This window comes from Orycteropus afer, unplaced genomic scaffold (assembly GCF_000298275.1).
Source record: "Orycteropus afer afer isolate SDZICR_OR568_19922 unplaced genomic scaffold, OryAfe1.0 scaffold00167, whole genome shotgun sequence".
In the NCBI taxonomy this organism is placed as follows: Eukaryota; Metazoa; Chordata; class Mammalia; order Tubulidentata; family Orycteropodidae; genus Orycteropus; species Orycteropus afer.
Genome location: NW_006921754.1, coordinates 5,483,523 through 5,507,895, shown reverse-complemented (window position 1 = coordinate 5,507,895; position 24,373 = coordinate 5,483,523). Strand labels below are relative to the sequence as shown.

At 36.9% G+C, this 24,373-nt stretch overlaps 1 protein-coding gene across 1 annotated transcript in view; it reads left to right on the top strand.

Moving 5' to 3' along the window:
* Positions 1-24,373, top strand: part of THEMIS (thymocyte selection associated) — a 245,636-nt gene that overhangs the window by 126,235 nt on the left and 95,028 nt on the right. The window contains exon 4 of the mRNA XM_007946609.1: positions 422-1,470. Within this exon, the coding sequence (XP_007944800.1) occupies positions 422-1,470 (1,049 nt within the window). The remainder of the gene's footprint in view (positions 1-421; positions 1,471-24,373) is intronic.

Sequence of the window (24,373 nt, the reverse complement as noted above, 5' to 3'; positions counted from 1 at the left end):
ATATATACATATATATATATACACATATTGTATATTCATGTATATTATATGTGATGAAACTATAAAGAAAATTAAGGGAATAATTAATACAAAAGTGAGTGGTAACTCAAGCTGCAGTGAGGAGGATGCAATTTTGGTGAAGTTCTTAAGATCCAACGTGCTAGTTAGTAGTCTGTATCTTAAGCTGAGCAGTGGTTGTATGCATGTTAGTGTTATATATAATCTGGTTCATCTTAAATTTTTTAAAAAAGAAAACCGCATGTAGGAAATGTTATATTCTGATCGTCTGAGGGTTTTTTTTTTTTTTTTTTTTTCATGAAAACTTACCTATGGCAGCAGGAAGATTTTGCTATTATATCACATCAAATATTTTGATGTACAAAATGTAAATCATCATCTACTTCTTTTCTTTCTTCCCCAGTCCAAAAGGACATAGTCCGCATCCTCCCCAGTTTGGATGTTGAAGTCAAAGACATTACTGATTGTTATGATGCAAACTGGTTTCTTCAGCTGTTATCTACAGAAGATCTTTGCGAAATGACCAATAAAGAGTTCCCCATGGTGGTGGAAGTCATTGAAGGGCCTCAAGGAAAGCAGCTGCCCAGAAACATTTTACAGCCTGGGAAAACCATTGTGATTCACAAAAAGTACCAGGCAGTGAGGATCCTAGCTTCAGAAATCAGAAGCAATTTTCCTAAAAGACACTTCTTGATCCCCACTAGCTATAAAGGCAAATTCAAGCGGCGACCTCGGGAGTTCCCCACTGCCTATGACCTAGAGATAGCTAAGACTGGAAAGGAGCTTCTCCACGTGGTAGCCACCAAAGCCTTTCATCCCCCTCATGATGAACTGTCTTCTGTATCAGTGGGGGACCAGTTTCTAGTGCATCACTCACAGACTATTGAAGTCCTCTGTGCGAGGGAAAAAAAAGTGGTGAATGTTCTGGCCTGTGAAAAAATCCTCAAAAAGTCTTACGAGGCAGTACTGCTGCCTTTGTACATGGAAGGAGGTTTTGTAGAAGTGATTCACGATAAGAAACAGTACCAGGTTTCTGAGCTTTGTACACAGTTCCGCTTGCCCTTCAATGTGAAGGTTTCTGTGAGAGATCTTTCTATTGAAGAGGACATTTTGGCTGCTACACCAGGACTGCAGTTGGAGGAAGGTATCACAGACTCTTATCTACTCATAAGTGACTTTGCCAATCCCAGAGAGTGCTGGGAAATTCCTGTTGACCGCTTGAATATGACTGTTCAGGTAGTTAGCAATTTATTTAAGGAAACAGAATCATTTCTAGTCAGGACTCTGGTAGAAGAGATCACGGAAGAACAATATTACATGATGCGGAGACATGAAAGCTCTTTCTTGCATCCCCCACCCCGCCCTCCCAAACAGCCTTTGAGGATGGAAACAAAGTCAACTTTGCTAACTCAAGCAGAACACAGGACAGTGGATTGGCCTAAATCTCCCAAGGTAAGGCTAAGATTTTGTAGTTTTTCCTCTAGAGTGTTTTTCTCAAGGCAATTTAATTAAAGTCTTTTCTGAGTTAGTTTTTTGCTTACTTTTCTTTCTTTCACACTGTATTTGAAACGAGCCTTTCTGATGCACAGGAAATGAATGAACATCAACAGAGTATAAGCTGTTGCAGCATTTTGTGTTTTGATGCTTATCCAATAGATGTGGCATGAAGTTTATATTGAATTAGAAATAGTAGTAATGGCTTTTGAATATGATGACCCAAATTGCTGTTTCAATGGTTTTTGGTAATTAAGAATGTTTTATAAGGTGCTTGAGAAGCAAATCTATTTCATTTTGGAAATGCTGTTCATTTTTTCTTAGTAGAATTGTTTTAATACTTCATCCAGGAAATGAGCATACAATAAGCTCCCTTCTTCTGGGAGGTTACCAGTAGCATGCATCTATAACACATGTCTTCATTTTGTTTTATGTGCAGAAAGATGTAAAAATATCTTGGCAGAATCCTGTGTGAGAATACGAGCATCTGCCCACATTCTGCCTATCTTAGAATTGTTATCTTCAACAGTTTTATTGAAACACAAAATCAATAAAATTGCAGACAGTATGAGATCATTACAATATCAACAAATCCATTATCACTCTAAAAATTGTGGAGCATTCAACTTCATTTCTACTTGAGGTCTTTGTCTTTTGAAAATTGCCTGCTGGCTTCCTGGAAGGATCTTGTCCTACACCATGATGTGTATGTCCTTTTATTCATTCATGGTTCTATGGCGTGTCTAAGGAGTGCATTTTGGCCTGGCAGATGTTGTGCTAACAGCTTGGGGAAACAAAGCAATTAGTAAAACAAAGAGAGATGCTGTGTTTACTCCATGTACTCAGCAATGGTAGCAGCCTCAGGCTTCAAGTATGTGGATATGGAAACACTTTGAATTCTACATTTCAAAGATTGCATTCTGTTTGTATGGGGGGAAATTTGGTAAGAATCAAGCTCATCTTCAGAAAAAGACAAAAACACTGGAATTTTCTTTTCTGTAAAAACATTTTGAGGAGTCATTACCAATCAAATAACTGTTACCAGATAATGCTGATAAATATGCTACTATGAATGTAGAGAGTGTCTTTGACTTCAGTTCAACACATTTTTATCACTGAGTTGGATGATACAAGAGATGGAACTGTGATTTTTTGAGAAATACCACATGTAGTAGGCATGTTGCCCTCCAAAGATGCCCATGACAAAGCCCTGGAGCCTGTGAGTATGTAACCTTGTATGGTCAAAGAATCTTTACTGATTTAATGGAAGTTAAGAACCTGAAGATGAGGAGATTATGGATTCTGCAGGTTAAAAACAACCAACTGACCAAAACAGTTGCTGATCAACAGGTTCCGTTCATGGTGACATATTTCAGAATAGCACTGCACTCACGAGAGTCTTCAATGGCTGTAATCTCACAGAAATAACCACCAGCTTTTCAGTTAGTAGTCAACAACAAATCATTTGTGCCCCCCAAGGACCTGTGGATTATGCAGGTAGGCTTGATTTAATCACATAACTCCTTAAAAAACCTTTTGTAGTTTTGAAGTCACAATGAAAGGGAGGGTGTTAGACTGGGTTCTCTAGAGAAACAAAAACCAGCAAAGCTTACATATATATATATATAGAGAGAGAGAGAGAGAGAGAGAGAAGTTTATCTTAGGAAAATGGCTCACAAATGCATAGAAGCCGGCAAGTCCAAAGTCCCTGGAGGAAACGTTGAACTGGAGGCAGCCTTAGCTTCAGCAACCACAGGGGGCCGAGAAATTCAAGGCTGGCAGGCAGTACACTGGTTGTTGACTCCAACAAAAGACGAATCCAAGATCTCCAGGCCAAGCGGTGGGCTGCTCACTCATGGAAGTTTGTAGTCAGCACACCAGGGTCCCAATTCCTCAAAGAATGTCTCTCTTCCCAGGATGTCCCTGGATATCCTGGAAGCAGGCCACACCCCTAGCGAAACTCCCCTTGGGCAGATTGGCCACTCAAAACACAGTCATTCCGATCCCATCATGGGAACAACCACACAGAACTGAGGTCCAGCCAAGTTGACACACAGCTCCAACTATCACTGGGAGGTATGACTGTGAAAGAATATTCAGATAGATGCAGTGTTACTTTGAAGATGGAGGAAGCTATGATCATAATGAAAGTAATAGAAATGGACTTTACAACCTGGAAAAGACAAGGAAACCTGGAAAGACAAGAAGACTCTGGTTGAGTGCAGTGTGATTCTGAAATATGTCACCATGAATGGAACCTGTTCATCAGCAATTGTTTTGGTCAGTTGGTTGTTTTTAACCTGCAGAATCCATAAGTGTGATTAAAAAATCACATTTTAATTTTAGCCAGTGAGATCCAAGTTGAAATTCAGACTTATAGAAATGTAAAATAATAAATTTGTATTGTTTAAGTCATCAAGTTTGTAATTTGAACAGCAATAGACAACTAAAGCAGGACATAAAGTTGGGAGGGATAAGGAATAACTTTAGATAGCAAAATCAATATATGTTAGATGTCATTTAATAGCCAATGACAGAGTGTTTTTGTTATTGTTTTGTTTTTAATGAATTTATTAACTCATGTGCCCATGGAGAACCTGAAAGTATAGTTAAGTTTCAGGGAAAACTAGTACCGGAATCCTGAACATTATCTCTACTTTTCAGTGCACATTGATTATATTTTGCAGGATACTTTTGTTCACATGAGTGGGCCTCCGGCTAATAGTTCCTGTATCTCATAGTTTCATCTCTAGAGAAGAATAGAATCTCTTTGGTTCCAATTTGAAAGACAGAGGCTCTTAATTAGATCACATGTCCATCTCCTGGCTCAATCAAGTTATTGATGGCACCAACTAGAGGTACAATTGGTTTGGAAGGGAGTTAGGTCACTTGTCTCAATAATCAAGATACTGGAATTGCAGTATGTGGAAGTCTGGAGTGACAAAAAACAGACATTCACTATACTTAGGAGAAAATAATTAAAAAATCATAAATACCTTAGGAGCCAATAGTAGGGAAAATAGATCAAATTTAAAAATACACTTTTTCAGAAGAGCTATAGAAATGATTCCTATATTTTATTAAGAGAGAAACTCACAAAACAACCATGTTATATGAATATTCAAATATAAAGCTGATACAATCTTTGACTAAATTCATAGGCATATGATTCCACATCAAGTGAATAATTCCTATTTATTTTAGTTTAAATAAACTATGTTTAGTTCTGAGTCTCATCTCTAAAGAAAAATATCAATTATCTGAACTTTTTAAAGAGATGTTCAAATGTTAAGAGATGTTTGTTAAGGGGTCCTGAGCTATTTTCATTTGAGGAAAGGTTGAGGGAGCTAAGTGTTAGTCTAAATTTGATAAACTTGGTATTAGATGATTTTTGTAATTTTGTACATTTGAAGAGCTGCTATGTGGAAGAGTATAGACACACACACCCCTCCCCCCCGATTACAGCATATAGAAGAACTAGGTCACTAGTTGGAAATCAAAGGGAGAACAATTTTGGTGCAACATGTCAGAATAGATTTCTTGTCCCTAAGAAGTGAAGGAATCACAGACCAGTGATTCAGGGGATGCGTGCTTAGGTTAAGAGTTTATTAATTCCGTGAGATCTATAATTCTTTTTTTTTTTTTCCCTAATTAGTTCATCAGTCTAGTGTGGTGGGGGAAAACACTGTCTTTTTCCTGAAATCACTTTAAAATACCAGAGGGTGCTATAATTTACCTTCTCATTTACAACAATATATCTATTTTTTTCTACTGTACAGATAAGAATTTGCTTAGTGGAATCATTTTGTGACTGTAAACTGAAGCTCTCTCACTTTTTACATAATCTGCTTAAGAAAAGTCTTGCAGTCATCTGTTTTTAAAAATTATTATTATGACAATGTCATCCTTTCATTTTTTCCTTTTATGTTGCGTCTGATATTAACATTAAAGCTCCTCTATAATGAATGCCGGGAGGTCTGGTAGCATAGCGTCTAGGGCATTTGACTGCTAACCAGAAGGTGGCAGTTCAAGCCCACCAGGTACTCCTCGGAAGGAAAGTTGGGCAATCTACTTCCGTAGTGATACTGCCTTGGAAACCCAAGGAGGGGTTGCTATGAGTCGGGTCCGACTCGACAGCACATAACAACAAAAACATAATGAATGCTTTTGCAGCTATTGAAAGCAAGCCTCTAAGATTTTGGATTGTGTATGGAAATATTGCTTTAAATTCAGAGAATAATTTTTAAGGTATTGTGAGATTAAATATTCACACTCATTTAGCTCCTTAAAATGCCTTATTACATGCTTGGAGTATTGGATGCTTCATTATATAAATTTACTTTTGCCTTTTCAATGAGTCGTTAATTTTACTAGATCATTTCTTACATTGTTAAGTTACAGGACAGATGTGTAGGGAGTTTAAGAAATTACGATGTTTTTGTGGTGGTTAAGGTTATGTGTCAACTTTTAAGTGGCTGGGCAGCTGGATGTAGATTTTCCCCATTATGAGACTTGTAATCAACTCCATGGTGGAATCTACTGCGAGCAGCTGAGTAGCTGCTTTAGGGATGGGATCTGCTTCACATATATAAGGAAAAGCTTTGGGAATGATCTACAGCTTACGGCATGCTTGGACCCTGCATGTAACTGAGTTGTTCAGCAGTCTGCCATGTTGTCTGCTGATCTTGGGACTCTCAGTGTACTTGAATCAATGGCATGATAATCAATATCATGGTAATGATATTACCAATAGTTTGGTAATATCAGGACTGTGCCTTTTTACTTGTTGACCTTGGGTTTTTCAGCCTCAGCAGCCAGAAGCTGCCTGAATGAAGAAAAGCCTCCAGCTTCAGTGGGCCAGGAGCAAGACGCAGACCTGAAGCCCAAGATCGAGGGGTTTTCACCCAATCCCTAGAGCCTGGCACTTTAAACCACATGCTATGGCCTCCCAAACTGAGAATAAACTCTTGTTTTGTTCAAGCCATCCCATTAGTGGTATATTCCTGTCAGCGTGGCACTTGTAACCAGAACAGTACTTGTTAGGTGCTGTTGAGTTGATTCCAACTCATAGCAATCCCGTGCACAACAGAATGAAACACTACTCAGTTCTGCGCCATCCTCGCAATGCTTGATGTGCCTGAGCCCGTCATGGCAGCTACTGTGCCAATTCATCTTGTTGAAGGTCTCCTTTCTCACTGACCCTCCATTTTATGAAGCATGATATCCTTCTCCAGGAAATGATACCTTCTGACCCCAAGACCAAAATAGGCAAGACATAGTCTGGTCATTCTTGCTTTTAAGGAGCATTCTAGCTACAGTTCTTCCAGGATAAATTTGTTTGTTCTTCTGACAGTCCATGGTAGTTTCAGCATTCTTCACAATTCTTCATAATGCCACAATTGAAAGGCATCAGCTCTGCTTTGGTCTTCCTTATTTATTGTCCATCTTTCACATGCATAGGAAGTTATTGAAAAGGCCATGGCTTCAAAGTAGCATCTTTGCTCTCAAAAGATGTGTAAGTGTCAAAAGATACTTTAAAGAGGTCTTTTGTAGTAGATTTGCCTAGTGCAATATGACATCTGGTTTCTTGAGTGCTGCTTACATGAGTGTTGATTGTGGATCCAAGTAAATTGAAATCTTTGACAACTTCAAACTTTTCCCCATGTATCAAGATGCTGTACAATGTACATAGTATTAGCCAAATTCATCGATAGCAGATATCCTTTGTCAGCTCTGAACCTCACAAGTTAGTCTAAGATGTTTAGAAACTAAGAATATATGAGGACAGGTGGTAGGATCCCTTAGGCTTTGTAGAATTGTTTTTCCAGGAAATATTGCTAAGTATTCTCTCACTACAGTAAATCTTGAATAAAATATGCATTGCAGCAGAGACTTGAGAAATATAATTTAGGTATGGGCAAGGGTGAATTCAGGTAGGGCATTGGATATAAACAAAGGAAACAGCCACCTCAGGATCTATAATGTTTTATATTGAAGGGTTTTGTTGTTTAAATGTGATAGATAACCAAACATTTACAAAGTGTATAGGGGCTTAACAAAGAGGTAGGGACATGTCAAATGACCTCGCAAAATTCCTTTAGGTTTATGATATAGTGTAGAAATTATCTTTAAGATCTTTACACTTATGTAATAAACAATATTATAAGTGATTTAAGAAATAAAGCTGGGCCTACAACTCTATTATAAATAAAAATATGGGATAGACTCTTCTTCTCCAAAGACTAGTTTCTAGTTTAAAAGTAGTTTCAGATAGTTTGAAAAAACATATACTCACTGGGGTTTTTGCTTGTCTTGGATATATATATGGCTATGACTTCTGAGTGCCACACAGGAGAAATGTAACTTCTGCATTCTGATGAAAAGACCTATAACCAGGTAGAAAAACAAACCTTTGGTTGAAAGATGAGATATTCCACTTCTTCAGAGACTGCAGCTGGGACCAGAAATCTTGCTTTTCACTAACTCTGTTTGGCCATTTAATGCCCATGTGTCCACTTTGCTGCTGGAATTTCTAGATTTCTGTCAGACAAGAACACCCAAAGGAAGCATTAGGCAGAGACAAGGGAGGCAGTAATGGCAAGGTACTGTGGAATGAGCAAAAACCAAGCAAACAAACAGAAAAAGCTGTACCAGAAATAGAATGAGGCCTGAAAAGACAGAAGGAAAGCAATGGTTCCTGAGAGGTGCAGGGAGAACACTTGAGCAGCTGCCACTGGTGCTAAGTCATTCCGATCTTCGGATGGTGTGACAGCATGGTTGAAAAGTGTTAGAGAAGCCCACGCTCCTAGACTAAATCTAGATCTTTAGAGAATAGTATTATATCCACTTGTTAGTCATCTACAGGATTTGGTCACAAATGATGGATTCCATTTTGTTAACTTGAGACTGTGTAAACACAGTAAGAGCGATTGAATTTGTATCTGATTCTGCTCTTTGGAAGACTGATTTGTATCTATTCCTGGTTTTTCCTCTTGGTCTAATATAGAAGCTGTAGATCTGCTTTCCCTGTAATTAGGGGTAACGTACAGCAATTTCCAAAGAACATAGGCAATGATGGTAGAACCTGGACATATTTTAAAATGAGGTTATTAAATCTAGGTAATTACAAAGGTAAAGGATATTTATCATCTTTCTTTAAAAAGTTCACCGGTTTTTAACTGAGATACAGTCATAGCATATTTTCAGCAGCTATTTGAAACTGGTTTTAGTGTAAAACACACATAGATTAATAAATCATGGTTGCCTGAGGTTCACAATCCAGTGAACGGCAGGAGCCTGTGTATAACCCACTATAAAAGAAGAAAGTAAAAACGCTGCAAAAGAGGGCAAAATGAAAAAGGGAAAAGCTGAGTTGAAAATTAGCCAAACTCAAATTCCAACTGAAACCCCAGGAGCAGCGATCTGTGCCCAATGGGATGTGCACAGTATTGATAAATCCTTCCCATGCTTCTGGAAGAGGGAGAGTAATTTGAACCTTTAAAGTTTGCTTTAGGTGTGGAAAGTCCTGTGGTAACACTTGTAGCTAGATAACTGAAGACTGGCTTAAATGAATCTAAAATTAAAAAATTATTAATGTGACATTAGGAAACATCTGATTATAAGGGAATTTCAACAACAGCAACAACAACAACAAAAAAACGAGTTATCAAGCTAATATAAAATACTAATTTTCTCTGGAAAGTTCATATTTGAAGAACATTGTTTTCATTTTGAGATGGTGGAAGTACACTCCTACTTGGAAATACCAAAAAGAATTAAAATTTCAGCTCTCTTTCAACTTTCCAATAACTGGGATAGTTCTAAATCCAAGAAATGATTGGAAACACTAGTTGATACTTTCACCCTACCCGGGCTCCCTGGAATCACCACTAAAATACCACATATATGATTAGCATATTTTCAGTGGTGGTGAATGATCATATGGGGGTCCGACTCGATGGCACATAACAACAACAACTTATGTGTGTGGAACTTTTTAGCTCCATAAAAATATGAATTTACTTTTAAAAATGATTTCTTTTTCCCAGTGGATTGGCAAGATCATTGCATAGGAGTAAATTCGTTCACATTAGATTTCTGGCTTTTAAGAAAATTAGAATAGTTTTCATTTTCTTCAGTGTTCGTGACCTAGAAATCCCTGTTTAGGAATAACCAGCAATAACAGAAAAATTGGCAACTTGGAAAGTTCAAGGCCGAGTAGGCATGAAGTCAGGAAATTTGAGTTGCCAAGGTCCTATAATCCTAGTGGTATAGTGGTTAAGGCACTCAGTTGCCAACCAAGAAGTTGGCAGTTTAAACACCAGCTGCTGCACATCAGAAAGATATGGCAGTCTGCTTCTCTAAGATTTACAGCCTTGGAAACCCTATGGGGACAGTTCTACCCTGTCCTATGGGGTCCCTATAAGCCATGATTGTCTGAGTTAAAAGAGTTTTAGTGTCAGTAACCACTGAGTTCAGTGTGGGCTCACTAGATATTTAATTTTATTTTTTGTTTTTAAAATGAAAAAAAAAAAAAAAAAATTCCAAAGAGTAGTTGGAGGAAGGCAGAGAATATAAGTCCCAGCTGGCTTTGCAGTTTTCTGAGCTGATTTATCTGAATTTTCTGTTACTGTATTTATCAGTTCTGAATTTATTTTAGAATAAAACCCTGCCTAGAAATAAATTGATAAGACATAAGCTATATATTTGAGCAAATGAGTTTTGCTACAACTCCCTCGTTCCTTGCAAGCCAACCATTACTTTTAATCTTTACTGGTGTTTTCATCGATGTCAGACCTACATCAATGAAAATATTTATAATTTGCTTCCCAAGCAAAGTTTCTCAGGTAAATGTTAAGCTAGAAAATGAGCATGATGGCTATGAAGGATTCCATAATGAAAGGCTTCCCAAAATCAGTATTTTTTTTTCAAATTCTGAAAACTAGGAAACTTGAGAGATATATTTATCTTAAAAATAGAAAAGAGTAGTAAGTGAAAGTGAACTGTAATTTTAAAATGCTAGAGGGTCTATAAATACTCTAAAAATAAAGAAGTGATTCATACAAATCTATTATTTAAGGGAAAACTCTCAGCCAACCGTTTATAGCACTGAGCATTTTTTTCATATATTTTGTCCAGAATATATCTTCAGTATGACCATGATGTTTTAGAAAGCCTGTACCCAGTGTTTAGTTATCTACATACATTTAGAATAGAACAATTTGCTCTTACTGACTTTGCAAGATATTCTATTGCAAGATATTTACTATAAATAATCACATAGTTAAGTTTAGATTGATGAGAAGAGAAAAATAAGAGAATATCACATAAAATCAGAAGACTGTCAACTATGAAATTAGCCAAATAAGAATTAATTTATAAATTAAAAGCTGAAAGAACTATAGATATTTCATTATTCCCCAGACACCAAATTGAAAAAAAGGCTGATTGTAAGTTTATGATGTTATATAAGATACACTCACTGCTGTTGAGTCAGATCTGACTCATAGTGACCCCTCCTTGGGTTTCCGAGGCAGAAGTAGATTGCCCAACCTTCCTTCCGAGGAGTGGCTGGTGGGTTTGAACCACCAGCCTTCTGCTTAGCAGTCAAATGCCTTAGGCACTATGCCACCAGAGCTTCCAAATAAGATACAGAAAGCAAGAAATAGCTGTTCTAATGTAACCGAAGAGCTAATGCTATTCTAACTTGTGATATTATGCCCATATGACCTAAACTTTACATACAATCTGTCCACAATAAAAGTTGTTGTTATCAAATGGTTTATAAATTTGAATTTTTAAAAAAATATACAATTATTGGTTATAAAATAGAATAAAATACAAAGTTATAGGAGCTGTTAGTGTTATCAAGGTATCTTTCTTCTTATAGGCTCTGTTCCCACCTTCTCTTCTGAGTTGTACTCATTTATGCATTTTTCATCATATTAGTCTCTTTCCCCAGCCCAGCTCTATCTCACAGATTGTCAGGCATCCATGTTAAGTAGCAAAGTATCCTAAGATCTCTGTTCTTGGCTGATCTCAATCCTCTGTAATAAGAACAGCCACTTTTGGCATCCTCATTTGCTGATTTGGAATGACTCAAATGAGAAAGAATGATGTCAGAAAAGACTGAAACTTTCTCTCGAACAGAGAGTAACTAAAGTGAACAGAAGAAATAATGACACAAAAGAGCTGAACAGAAGATTTCAAAGCATAGCTCAAGAAGACAAAGTAAAGCATTATAATTATTTTGGTTCTTGAGTGCTGCTCTAACAAAAACACCACAGATTGATGACTTTAACAAACAAGGGATTTATTCTTTTACAGTTTAGGAGGCTATAAAGTCTGAGTTCAAAGTAACAGCTCTAGGGGATGGGTGAAGGCCCCTCGACCTTGGGCTTCAACTCTGTTTCTTCTAGTCCACTAGAACTTCTGAAGCTGTTGGCTGCTGATGCTGACAAACCCAAGGTTGACAAGTAAAATGGCACAGTCCCCAGATTATCAAGCATCACGGCAGGCCACTAGTTCAAGTCCAGAAGCAGTGTCAAGATTAGCAGACAATGTGGTAGGCCACTGAAATGAAGACTTGGCCAAATTCAGAATCCAGATGTGCCAAAAAGCTTGAAATCTTCCTCAAACATTCTTCCTATAAACTGGAAGCAGATGTATCCATGATGCAACTACCCAGCTGCTCACAGTAGAAGCCACAGGAGTGAATTCAGTTCCAGGCCTGATGGATGACTAGTAACCATAATCTCAGGGGTTTCACCAGTCTCTATCAGAGAAGTAAGGCTGGTATTTTTTATGATTTGGAGTTTTGTTCTACATTTTTCTTTCACTCTATCCAGGATCTCCTGCACTGATCCCTTTCTGAGTAGTTGATACTGGTAGCCACGCACCATCTAATTCTTCTATTCTCACGGTAATATAGGCTGAGGTTCACACGGTCCACTAATCCTTGGATTAATTATTTCCATGTATCTTTAGTTTTCTTCATTCTTCTTTGCCCCGGATGAGGAGAGAACAAACGGTTGCATCTATATGGCCACTTGCAAACTTTTAAGACACTAGTCGCTACTCATCAAGTAGGATGTAGAACAATGTTTTTGTGTAGTATGTTGTGCCAATTGAGCTTAATGTCCCCTGTGACCATGGTCCTGAGCCCACAAATCCAACAAATCACTCCCTCAAGGTGGTTGGCTGTGGCTAAGAAGTTATTACAACTTTGTCCCCTGTTAGTTCTATTTATATGGATGTTCTTGTAGCACATACAAATACAGATGTAGAAATATTGTCCGCTAAACTTATATATGGTCATGGGTATATTCCCTTTTGCTTAGACATACCTGATTATTCAGCCTGGCTACCAATGTATCTACCTATAGATTAGTGCTTGTTATTACTGATAATGCAGTGTTGTGTATGAAAAAGTATTTGTCTTTGTTGTCTATACCACTTGCTCAACTCTGTCTTCCTTTTTCTTGGTGTTATTTTGTTGGTCACTTGCTTTTGGTATATTGCCTTTCCCTTCACCCAAATCAATACTTGTCTCTTACCTATCTAGATTTTCCCTTCCCTCCTCTCCCATTCCTGGTAACCAACAAAGAAAGTTTATTTCCATGTATAAACTTTTCCTTGACTTTTAACAATAGTGGACTAATACAATATTTGTCCTTCTGTGATTGCCTTATTTAACTCAGCATAATGTCCTCCAAGTTCATCCATGTGATGAGGTGTTTTGCAGATTCTACATTATTCTTTAGTGTTGTATAGTATTCCATTGCATGTAAGTATCACAGGTTGGTTTTCCATTCCTCCATTGATGGGCACTTAGGTTGTTTCCGTCTCTTTGCTATTGTGAACAGTGCTGTGATGAACATATGTGTGCATAAATCTATTTCTTTCCTGGCTTTCACTTCTTTAGGATATATACCTAGCAATGGGATTGCTGGATCAAGTGATATTTCTATTTCCAACTTTTTAAGGAATTGCTGTAGAGATTTCCACAATGGTTGTATAAATTTACAGTCCTACCAGCAGTGTATGAGAGTTCCAATCTCTCCACATCCTTACCCACGCTTGTTATTTTCTGTCTTGTTGAACTTAGCTGGGGTGAGATGATATCTCATTGTTATTGGGCAATCTACTTCTGTAGTGATACCATCTCAGAAACCCAAAAGAGGAGTCACTATGAGTCAGATCCAACTCGATGGCAGTGAGATTTTTTTTTTTTTTAATTTCTTCAGGTGTTTGTTAGCTGCCTGAATATCTTTGTTAGTCAAATGTCTGTTCATGTCTTCTGCCCATTTTTTAATTGGATTGTTAGTCTTTTTGATGTTGAGGTGTTGGAGTTTTCTGTAAATTTTGGAGAAAACTCCTTTGTCAGATATGTTATTGCTAGGTATTTTTTTTTCCCCCATTCTGTAGGTTCTCTTTTTATTCTTTTGGAGAAGTCTTTTGATGCACATAAAAATTTAATTTTTAGAAGGTCTCAATCATCTAGTTTATCTTCTGCTGTTTGTGAATTTTTACTTATGTTAGGTAGTCTATTAATGCCATAAATCAGGGTCCCTAAATTTGCCTCTATTTTTTCTTTGATGAACTTTATAATTTTAGGCTTTGCATTTGAGTCTTTGATCTGCCTGGAGTTAGTTTTTGCATGTGGGGTGAGGTATGGATCTTGTTTCATTTTCCTGCAAATGGATATCCAATTTTTCCAGCACCATTTGTTAAAAAGACTATCTCTTCCCCATTGAATGGATTTGGACCATTTGTCAAAGATCAGCTGACCATAGGATCTATTTCTGTGTTCTCAATTCTGTTCCACCAGTCTATTTGTCTGTCATTGTCTCTTCTTTTTTGATGTGCACATCTATTGCTATAAATTGCCCTCTGATCCCTGCTTTGGCTGTTTCCCAAACATTTTGGTATGTTTTGTTTTCATTCTTGTTTGATTCAAGGAAATTTTTAATTTAATTTTTATTTCTTCTGTTACCCAGTAGTTTTTAAGGAGCATGTTACTCAGTTTCCATGTTTGTTCTTTTTCTGTTGATCTTTCTAATGTTGATTTCTAGTATTATAGCATTGCAATCTGAGAAGAAGCTTTGCAGCATTTCAGTGTTTTTGAATTTATTGAGGCTTGCTTTGTGGCTTACTGTATATCCTGGAGAATATTCCACATACATTGGAAGAGCATGTGTATTGTGCTGTTTTGGGGTGAAGTACTCTGTAAATGTTTATAAGGTCAAGTTGGTTGATTATATATTATTTAATTTTTCTGTGTCTTTGTTGAGTTTCTTTCTAGTTGCTCTTTCAGTAAAAGTAGTGATATACTAAAATCTGCTATTGCTGTGGAGTCATCTATTTGTCTTTTCAATTCTGTTAAAGTCTAATTTATGAATTTTGGGGCTCTTTCATTGGGTCCATAAATATTTATTATGGTTATATCTTCATGTTCAATTGATCCTTTAATCATTATATAATGTCTTTCTTTATCTTTTATGGTGGTTTTTGTCTTAAAGTCAGTTTTATCAGAAATTAATATTGCCACTCCTGCCCTTTTTTGATTGCCATATGCTTGATATATCTTTCTCCAACCTTTTATTTTTCAGTCTATTTTTGTCTTTGTGTATAAGATCAGTCTCTCACAGACAGTATGTTGATGGGTCATGTTTTCTTATCCAGTCAGCAACTCTCCATCTCTTGAGTGGTGCATTTAATCCATTTATGTTCAGTGTAATTATTGACAAGTATGAATTTATTGCTGTCACTTTGTTAAGTTTTTTTTTTTTTTGAAGTGGTGCTGGTTTCTTTGTTCCATATCATTTTCTTTGCTGAGCTCATTTTGTTTATGCATCATGTTATCATTTCCTTCATTGCTATTGTTTTAATATTTGTTAAATATTTTTGCCTCTCCTCTTTTTCATTTTGATGTAAAGGTTTATTATTAAGTTACCCTGTGTTTATAATTTTCTTCCCAAGTTTAGTACAGTCCATTCTATCTTGCAATTGTCTTAACTTCCTCATCATTTGGAAGTTCTGTATTTACACTATTTATTCCCTCTTTTTGGTTTTAGTTGTCTTTATTAACCAATTGATATCTCTGATTCCCTGTTTATAGTCCTGTATGCTTATTTTACTTTGGATACTTCTACATTTGAGTTGGTTTCTAAGTTATGTCATCATGTGTGTTAATTATCGGTTGTTGTCTGTTGTTGGTTCTCTGTCCAAAGGACTTCCTTTAGTATCTCTTGGAAGGTTTGTCTGTTTTAACAAATTCTCTTAATTTCTGTTTATCTGGAAATGTCTTAATTTCACCATCATATTTGAGGGACACTTTTGCTGGATATATATTTCTTGGTTGGCAATTTTTTTTTTTGTTTGTTTGTTTGTTTCAGAGTTTTGTATGTATTATCCCATTGCCATCTTGCCTGCTGAGAAATCAGAGCTTAGCCTTATTGGTTGCTGTTGTAGGTAACTTTTTGTTTTTCCTATGCTGCTTTCAGGATTCTTTCTTTGTCTTTGGTTTTGGCGAGTTTGATTATGGTATGTCTTTGTGATTTGCATTTAGGGTCTATCGTGTTTGGGGTTGGATGAACTTCTTGAATGAATATCTTCTTATCTTTCATTATATTAGGGAAATACTCTTTTAACAAATCTTTGACAATTTTGTCTGTGATTTGATTTGTCTCTTCCTGCTCTGTAATGCCAATCACATAAATTATTTCTCTTGGTGGTATCCCATCATTAGGCTGTCTTCATTTGTTTTTATCTTTTTTTCTGATTGATTCATTAACAAAGTAGTATTGAGGTATTTGACTTCAATCTCATTAATTCTGTCTTTTAAAGATTGACTCTGTTCATTTGTCCATTCAGTGTCTTATCTATTTCTGAAATCTTAGTATTAATCTTCTGGATTTCTATTTGTTGTTTTTGTATCATTCTAATTTTTCATTTATTTTGTCTGTTTGTCCTTGTATTGTTTTCCTAAATTAAGTTTGAGTTTTGTCAGTGTTTTCCTTGACCAGTCTCTCAGTCCGTTGAAGGTATCTTTTGAATTCTTTCCCAAGGAGTTCCAATGCGGCTTCTTCCTCAGGGAGGTTTTCTGGTTCTGTATCCTGGTCCCTTGTTTGTACTACTTTTTCTTGCTTCATAATGTGGACTAGGGTGCCCAGTTGTCTCTGAGACACTGTAATATCATTGTATTTATATTTAAGTGGGGATTGTATGTTGGTGTGATTCACCCAAGTTTTTTTTTTTAAATATATATCTGTGTGAGCAGCTCTGCTCCTCTATTTGCTAGCTGCTAGCACTTAAGCACTCACCACCTGTTTCCTGGTGAGTGTGATAGAGAATGAGAGTGTGTGCATAGATCTGTTAGGTGTTTATGAAGATCAGCTGAGGGTGAGTTGGTCTGGTATTGGCTGCCACCTATCCTTGGTCAGTTGGTGCAGATGCAACTGGTGGCCCTTACCCAGTGGGTGGGATAGCAGGAGGTGTAGGTATGACTGGATTATGTAGGCACAGTTGCTGTCTCCCACTCAATTAGACAAAAACAAACAAACAAAAGACTACCAAAACATAAATAATAAATAAAAGGACAAAAAACACAAACCATATAAACAAACAGGAACAACTAAAATAAAAAGAAGAAAGAAGGAAAGAAAGAAAAAGCAATAAATGAGGACAAAAATTAAAATAAATAAATAAAATACAAAAGAAAGATAAAAAGAAAAATGCCCCTACAATATCTGGGGAAGGGGGAATAAGACAAAAGAGCAAGATAAAAAAAATGAGAAAACTGTAAAAGGGAAACAAGGGTTGGGAAGAACCAAAAGAAGAAAAGAAAGGAACCAGGAAATAAGAAGAGAAAAAAACAAGAACAAGGGAAGGGAAAGAGAAAAAAATAAATACATAAAAAGAAAGGAGGAAGGAAGAAAGAATAATTTAAAAACAAACAAAAACAAAACTGGTGGGGGGGAGGCCGGCACCCAGATTCTGTCAGGGTGCACAGACCAGGATAGAATTTCTGCTGATCCAGAAAGTGAGTGGAGTGGGAAATGGCCATACCTCCATTCACCAAGCCGGTGTCAGGTACAAGAGTAATAAGGGGAATATAAAACCTTTCTAGTCATCGAACTCAAGTGCTGTTGCCCATGCTGTTCTCAGCAAGTGGAACCTATTCCTAGGCTGCTGCCTGGATCAGAACACCACTTACAGATTTTAAAAATGGCTGTATCCTCAGGACAGCTGACAGTCCACAGCTCTCTTTTCCTCCTTATTTGCTGTTTTCCTTATTTTCTGGTGATCATTCACTAGTGCAGTTGCCCATGCAGTCCTTAGCCGACAGAACCAATTCTTAGGTTGCTGCCTGAATCAGAATACCACTTGTAAATATTCAAAATGTCCATGCCATCCGGAGAGCTGACAGTTTGCATCTGTTTGTTCCCTTATTCACTGTTTTCATTCAGGCTCTTCTATTTGTTGGTATTTAATCTACCTCTTTATCTTTCCAGTCAATGCTCAGGGTTCCAGGATTATCTTCTGTATCTGTTTCAATTGGTTTCTTGTTTCTTTGTGGCAGAGGGTCTGTGTAGCATGTCTGTCTATTCCACCAACTTGCTGGAAGTCCACACAATAAAATTTTGCTGAAAATATTTGAAAAATGGTTTTATTGGCATATTAACAGGGAACTGCCAGAAATTTAAGCTGCACTCAAAAGAGGATGTAGAATTAGGGATATCATTGCTGATGTCAGATGGATCTTAGCTGAAAGGAGAATACACCAGAAAGATGTTTACCTGTGTTTGATTATATAAAGGCATTAGACTATGTGGATCATGACAAATTATGGGTAACTTTGAGAAGAATGGATGTTCCAGAGCACTTAATTGTGCTCGTGAGGAAGCTGTACATAGACCAAGAGACAGGAGTTTGAATAGAACAAGGGGATACTGCATGGTTTAAAATCAGGAAAGGTGTGCATCAGTGTTGTATCCTTTCACCATACTTATTCAATCTGTATGCTGAACACACAATCCAAGAAGCTGGACTCTATGAAGAAGAACATGGCATCAAGAGGGGAGGAAACCTCATTAACCATCTGAGATTTGCAGATGACTAGACCTTGCTTACTCTAAGTGAAGAGGACTTGAAGCACTTACTGATAAAATCAAAGACAGTAGCCTTCATATAGATTATACCTCAACAAAAAGAAAACTAAAACCCTTTTAGCTGAACCAATAAGCAATATCTTGATAAACATGAAAAATGTGAAGTTGTCAAGGATTTCATTTTGCTTGGATCCACAATTAACACCCATGGAAGCAGCAGTCAAGAAATCAAATGATGTATTTCACTGGGCAAATATGCTGCAATAGACCTCTTAAAAGTGTTAAAGAGCAAAGATGTCACTTTGAAGACTAAGGTATGCCTGATCCAAGCCATGATATTTTCAATAGCCTCAAATGCATTTGAAAGCTGAACAATGAATTAGGAAGACCAATGAAAAATGGATGCATTTGAATTGTGGTGTTTGCAAAGAATGTTGAAAATACCATGGGCTGCCATAAGAATGAACAAATCTTTCTAGGAAGAAGTACAGCCAGAATGCTCATGGTGAGGCTTCATCTCATGTACGTTGGACATGTTATCAGGAGGGCCCATTCTCTGAAGAAGTATATCATGCTTGGTAAAGTAGAGGGTCAGTGAAAAAGAGGAAGACACTTAATGAGATTGATAGACATAGTGGGTACAAGAATGGGCCCAACCATAGCAGTAATTGTGAGGGTGGTGCAGGACCAGGTTTTGTTTTGTTCTGTTGTACACAGGATCACTATGAGTTAGATCCAACTTGACACCACCTAAAAACAACAACAAATAGTAAATGACACAGTTTGTTATTCTTTGTCTTCTGGAACATCATGCCATCCTGGTTTCCTTGTCTTGCTGTGTTTGCAGTTTCTCTGCCTTTTTGTTTGGTTCTGTTTTTGCTAGTTTGTTAGTTTTCCTCTAGCTTAAACTAAATGTTTAAGTGCTTTAGAACTAAATTTTCAATTTCTTCCCTACACTTTCTTCTTAAGTTCTCATCCATACGCACACACTGTGTGTACTTCTATAGGCCTGGGAAAATGTCTTTGAATTTGTTTCTTCAGTGTGTAGTAAAGATTCTGGTGCATAGTAGTCAATCAATAAATGTTTATGGAAGAAAGAAAAGAAAGAACAGAAAGAAAGAGAAAGGAAGGGAGGGAGAAAATTTATTTGTGTGCTTTCTGAATCAATACCTATGTGTTGTATATAAAATGTGTCTGCCATTTTGTCATGTTTTGAATATTGACAGGCTGCTGATTCTTTTCTACTTATTTATTTATTAGGCCTACAGAAGTAGTTTCTTTTCAGCTTCATGTGCTGAATTTTAAAATGTATCTCCACTTTAGTTATATAATAAATGTTCAATTCTATTTAATTCTTGTCATTTTTGTATACCATATATTTTTATACATACAATTGAATCCACCTGGTATTTGTTATGAAGGGTGATGCCAAAATACCTCAATTTATGAAATAATTCTTTCCAATTTTATGACAATTTATCACATAGCAAATTTCCTTATATAAATATCTATTTCTTGATTAGTCATTCTTTTTCAGTGACCTTTCAGTTTATTTTGAATTAAGATCACATTCTGAAAATACCATCCATTTTCAAGTAGGCTTTTTAAATGATTTTAAGAGTAAAGCATTCTATTTTAGAAAATAGAGACAACCAAAATAAGAAAATAAAATCACCAGTAATTTATCACATTAATATTTTGTTCTGTAATTTTCCATTATTTAAACATATAGAAAACAAGAACCACCATTTGACTCATATATACATAGTCTGAGGGTAAGAGGCTATGACTGGAGCTTTCCCCTGTCTGGAGTAAGCTATATTGAGAATAAACTGTACTTTAGTCCAGCTGTGGCTTCTTTGAAGACAAGATGTGAATTTGAGAGAGGGAAAGAGATCTTGACAAATAGATGCATTTCCTGACATCCAGGAGCTGAGGGCAATAGTTTTAAGTGTCTAGACCTACTCAAGAAAGCTACCTACAGAATCTGCAGAAGTATTCCAGGAATGAATGAGTTAGTTTGACCTCTGCCATGTTCATATTGCAGAGCTTTAAGTTCCTGCCCCACCCCAGAGTGTGTATTCGTTCCCTTTATTCCCTTTACTCCATAGGCCCTATGCTGGAGAAGTCAAAAAAGAGAAGTTAGTGAGTGGTAGAAGGAGATGGAGAGATCTAATAATTAAGAAGTCAACTCTGAAGCAGTAATGTGCCTATTATGTTCAGAAATAAGCTAGAAGTTGAGTATTACTGGAGGAGAGTAAGCAAAGGAGACAAAAAGATGAAATCAGAGGGGAAATGAGGGACAGGGAATGGATAGTATGGGAGTTTGTAGGTCATTATAGTGACTTTTGCTTAACTTTTCATGTGACATGGAGCAACTGAATGATTTGAGTGAAGTAATGACATGCTTTATATTTTCAAAGGACTTATTCTGGCTAATATATTGTGATTAGACAATAGAAACAGAAATACCAATTAGGAGGCCGTTGACACTTCTACGGAATAAGAAGGTAGCAATGGAGATCGTGAAAAATGGTATTTCTGCATACATTTTGAGTACAAAGTTAAAAATATCCTTTCTTGGTTGAATTTTTCCTCTCATTTTCAATAAAGAATCTTCATTTTATAACCTCTCTACTGTTGACTTTTAGGATTACTACCTGAGTTCTCCTATTGACAGAATTGTCTTCTCTTGGTTTTTAAATAGATGCAGTTGTCTTTTGAAAATGTTGAAAATTTAGTCTGGAGTTTGATAGCTAGGGTAGGAAACAAACAAACCAACAAAAAAACTAAATGCAATGTTATCTGGAAATTAAGAAAATATGGTTCTTGTCCTGGCTCTGCTACTCATTTACTTTGTAACCTTGGATGATCTTAGTGTCTGTCTTAGTTACTCTGTGCTGTCATAATAAAAATACTACACACTTTTTTAAGGGGGAGGGCAAGAAACAGAAATTTATTGTCTCAAAAATTTGGAGGCCAGAAGTCCAAATCAGGATATCTTCTCTTGGGGTGAGACCCTCCTTTTCAGTAGCCCTGTAGTTCCTTGGCATTTCTTGGCTTGTAGACAGTTCTTCACATATTCTCCTCTGCCTGTTAGTGTGTCTCTCTCTGAATCTGTTTCCCCTTTTTATAAGACCTAACTAAGAAAGGATTAGTTATAGGACTCAACCTATTCCAGTATGACCTCATTAATATAAAAAAAAAACCCTCACTGCTGTTAGTTTGGATCCAACTCATAGTGACCCCTCAAGTTTCCGAGGCGGTATCACTACAGAAGTAGATTGCCCAATCTTCCTTCCAAGGACTGGCTGGTGGGTTTGAACTGCCAGCCTTCTGGTTAGCATCAAATGCTAACCTTCTGGTTAGCAGTCAAATGCCATAGGCAAAACCCTTATTTCTAAACAGGATTACATTCATAGGTATGGGGGTAAGGATTTCAACGTATGCATGTTTGCATGTTTTCTTGGAGGACACATTTAATCCATAACGGTGCCCTTGTCTACAAAGTGAGAAGTTAGGGGAAAGTATCAGCAGGATATCGTCCAGCTTAAATATTCTACCTGTCTATGATCTATGTCTATACACTGGCCATTAAATGGTGAAAAGTATCTAAAAGTCTTCATTTGAGTTAGCTGAAACACAGCGAGCTTCTTTGTTACAGCTGAAGAATTTTAAAAAGAAGGAGGTAGTACTCCAAAATGAGCTTGTGAGATATATATATATATATATATATATATATATATATATATATATTTATCTATCTATCTCTCTCTCTCTCTCTCTCTCTCTCTCTATATATATATATATATATATAAATATATAAATAAACTGGTCTTCCTGGTGATATTTCCTGTAAGTTTCTCTGTTCCTGGCACCCCAAGAGAAGTGCTTATCTGTAATATGTTGATTGAATAGGATTCATTTTCTCTTATTAATCTTGCATTTAGTAGCAACTTGACTCCTGTTTTCATCTCTTTTTATTTTCTCTGGGAGAATTTTCCCAGGAATTGCCTCTGTTCAGGATTACCCCTGAAATTTTTCACTCCTGTGTTTCCAGAACCTGATTCATTGTATGCATACGACAGTATCTCCATGTACCTTTTTATCTGTCTTATCTTAACATTTCCATTTATTAGAAAACGTTTGGATTCTTCTCCAGGGCTAGCAACTCCATCCCCGTATTGCCTCTACTGGGGCACGTTTTTCCTGTGTAGCTTGTCCCTGTTCTCTTCTAGTATACAGTGTATCTGAGAGTATACAGTGGTGCAGCCTACTCCTTCCTGAAGCTAACCCAATTTGTTTTCAAACAAATATAGCTATGTTGTTATCCCCATCTCATGGGTGTTACATGTGTGACTCTGTTTTTCATTGAGACTAGAATTATGATACTAAAAGGCTGTGCAATGATAGGCAGAAATAGCTTGTTCTTGTAAATAGAAAGAAATTTACCCCCATTTAGCTAAAAGCACAAGACCTTCCTAATCAAACATTTGACATCATGACCAGGCCTGGGGCAGAGTGTACCTATTTGGTTATAATTGGTTCTGCCCACAAAGTGGATTTCTCATTGTCTGTACAGCTACAGGAAATATGGTTAATAAAAGAAGATGTCAGCCTGACTGAAGCTGTTCTGTAAAGCCCTGCCAGACCACTTTGAGAAACTGGTATTTCTTATAATGAAGACTAAATTTCAAATAATGGTTAAAAGGTAATCAGTCTTCAGGAGAGTGGTCCTGTAGAGGTAAGCAGTAATTTAGATTTGATTGGCAATATAAGCTTGTCAGGGAGTAGTTCAAAATGAAGAGCATTTTAAGAAGCCAGAAACACAACCAAAAGGATGATTCTCGGAATTTTCCTCATATCAGGTTATTGTGAAATGTATTACAAATTTCTAAAGTTATATCTTTCCTAGCAACGATAATATTAAAACTGCCTTTCTGCACTTTGTCTTATTTGACCCATGTGACACAGCCTTGTAAAATATATATAATTATCACCGTATTATAGCTGAGGAAACTTGGCCATACTTCGTGCCAGGGTGGACCTTTCTCCCTGCTTGTCTGCCTCCAGTACATAAGTGCTTCTTACAGCTCCATGAGATTAAAAAAAAAAAAAAAAAATTGTGATTGAGTCCGTTCTGATTCATGGTGACCCTAAGTATGTCAAAGTAGAACTGTGCTCCATAGGACTTCTGTTGTTGTTACGGGCTGCCGAGTCAGCCCCAACTCATAGCGACCCCTCCTTGGGTTTCCAAGGCGGTATCATTACAGAAGTAGATTGCCCAACCTTCCTTCTGAGGAGTGGCTGGTGGATTCCATTGATTTTTTGTAAGTAGATCTCCAGGCCTTTCTTCCAAGACACCTGAGTGAACTTGAACCTCCAAGGTTTTGATTAGCCATTGAGCACATTAATTGTTTATACCATCCAGTGACTCCCTGAAAGATGGTATATGAGTATCTTTTTCAACTATTCTCCTATTCCCCCCCCCATGAGATCCTTGCTTCTTATTTATTAAAACATAATAAGTCCTTCCACACAGAGTGGTTATGATAATAAAATCCAAAGAAATAGCATGTGACAAAAGAAATAGTTTATACAAAGGTGAATTAATATTGCCTCTCTCAGAAACAAGTAAACGTCTTTCTGGTATTCTCTGCCTTGAGCCAAGATCCATCTGACAACAGCTATGATATCCCTTGTTCCACGTCCTCTTCTGAATCCAGCTTGAACCTCTGGAAGTTCTCTGT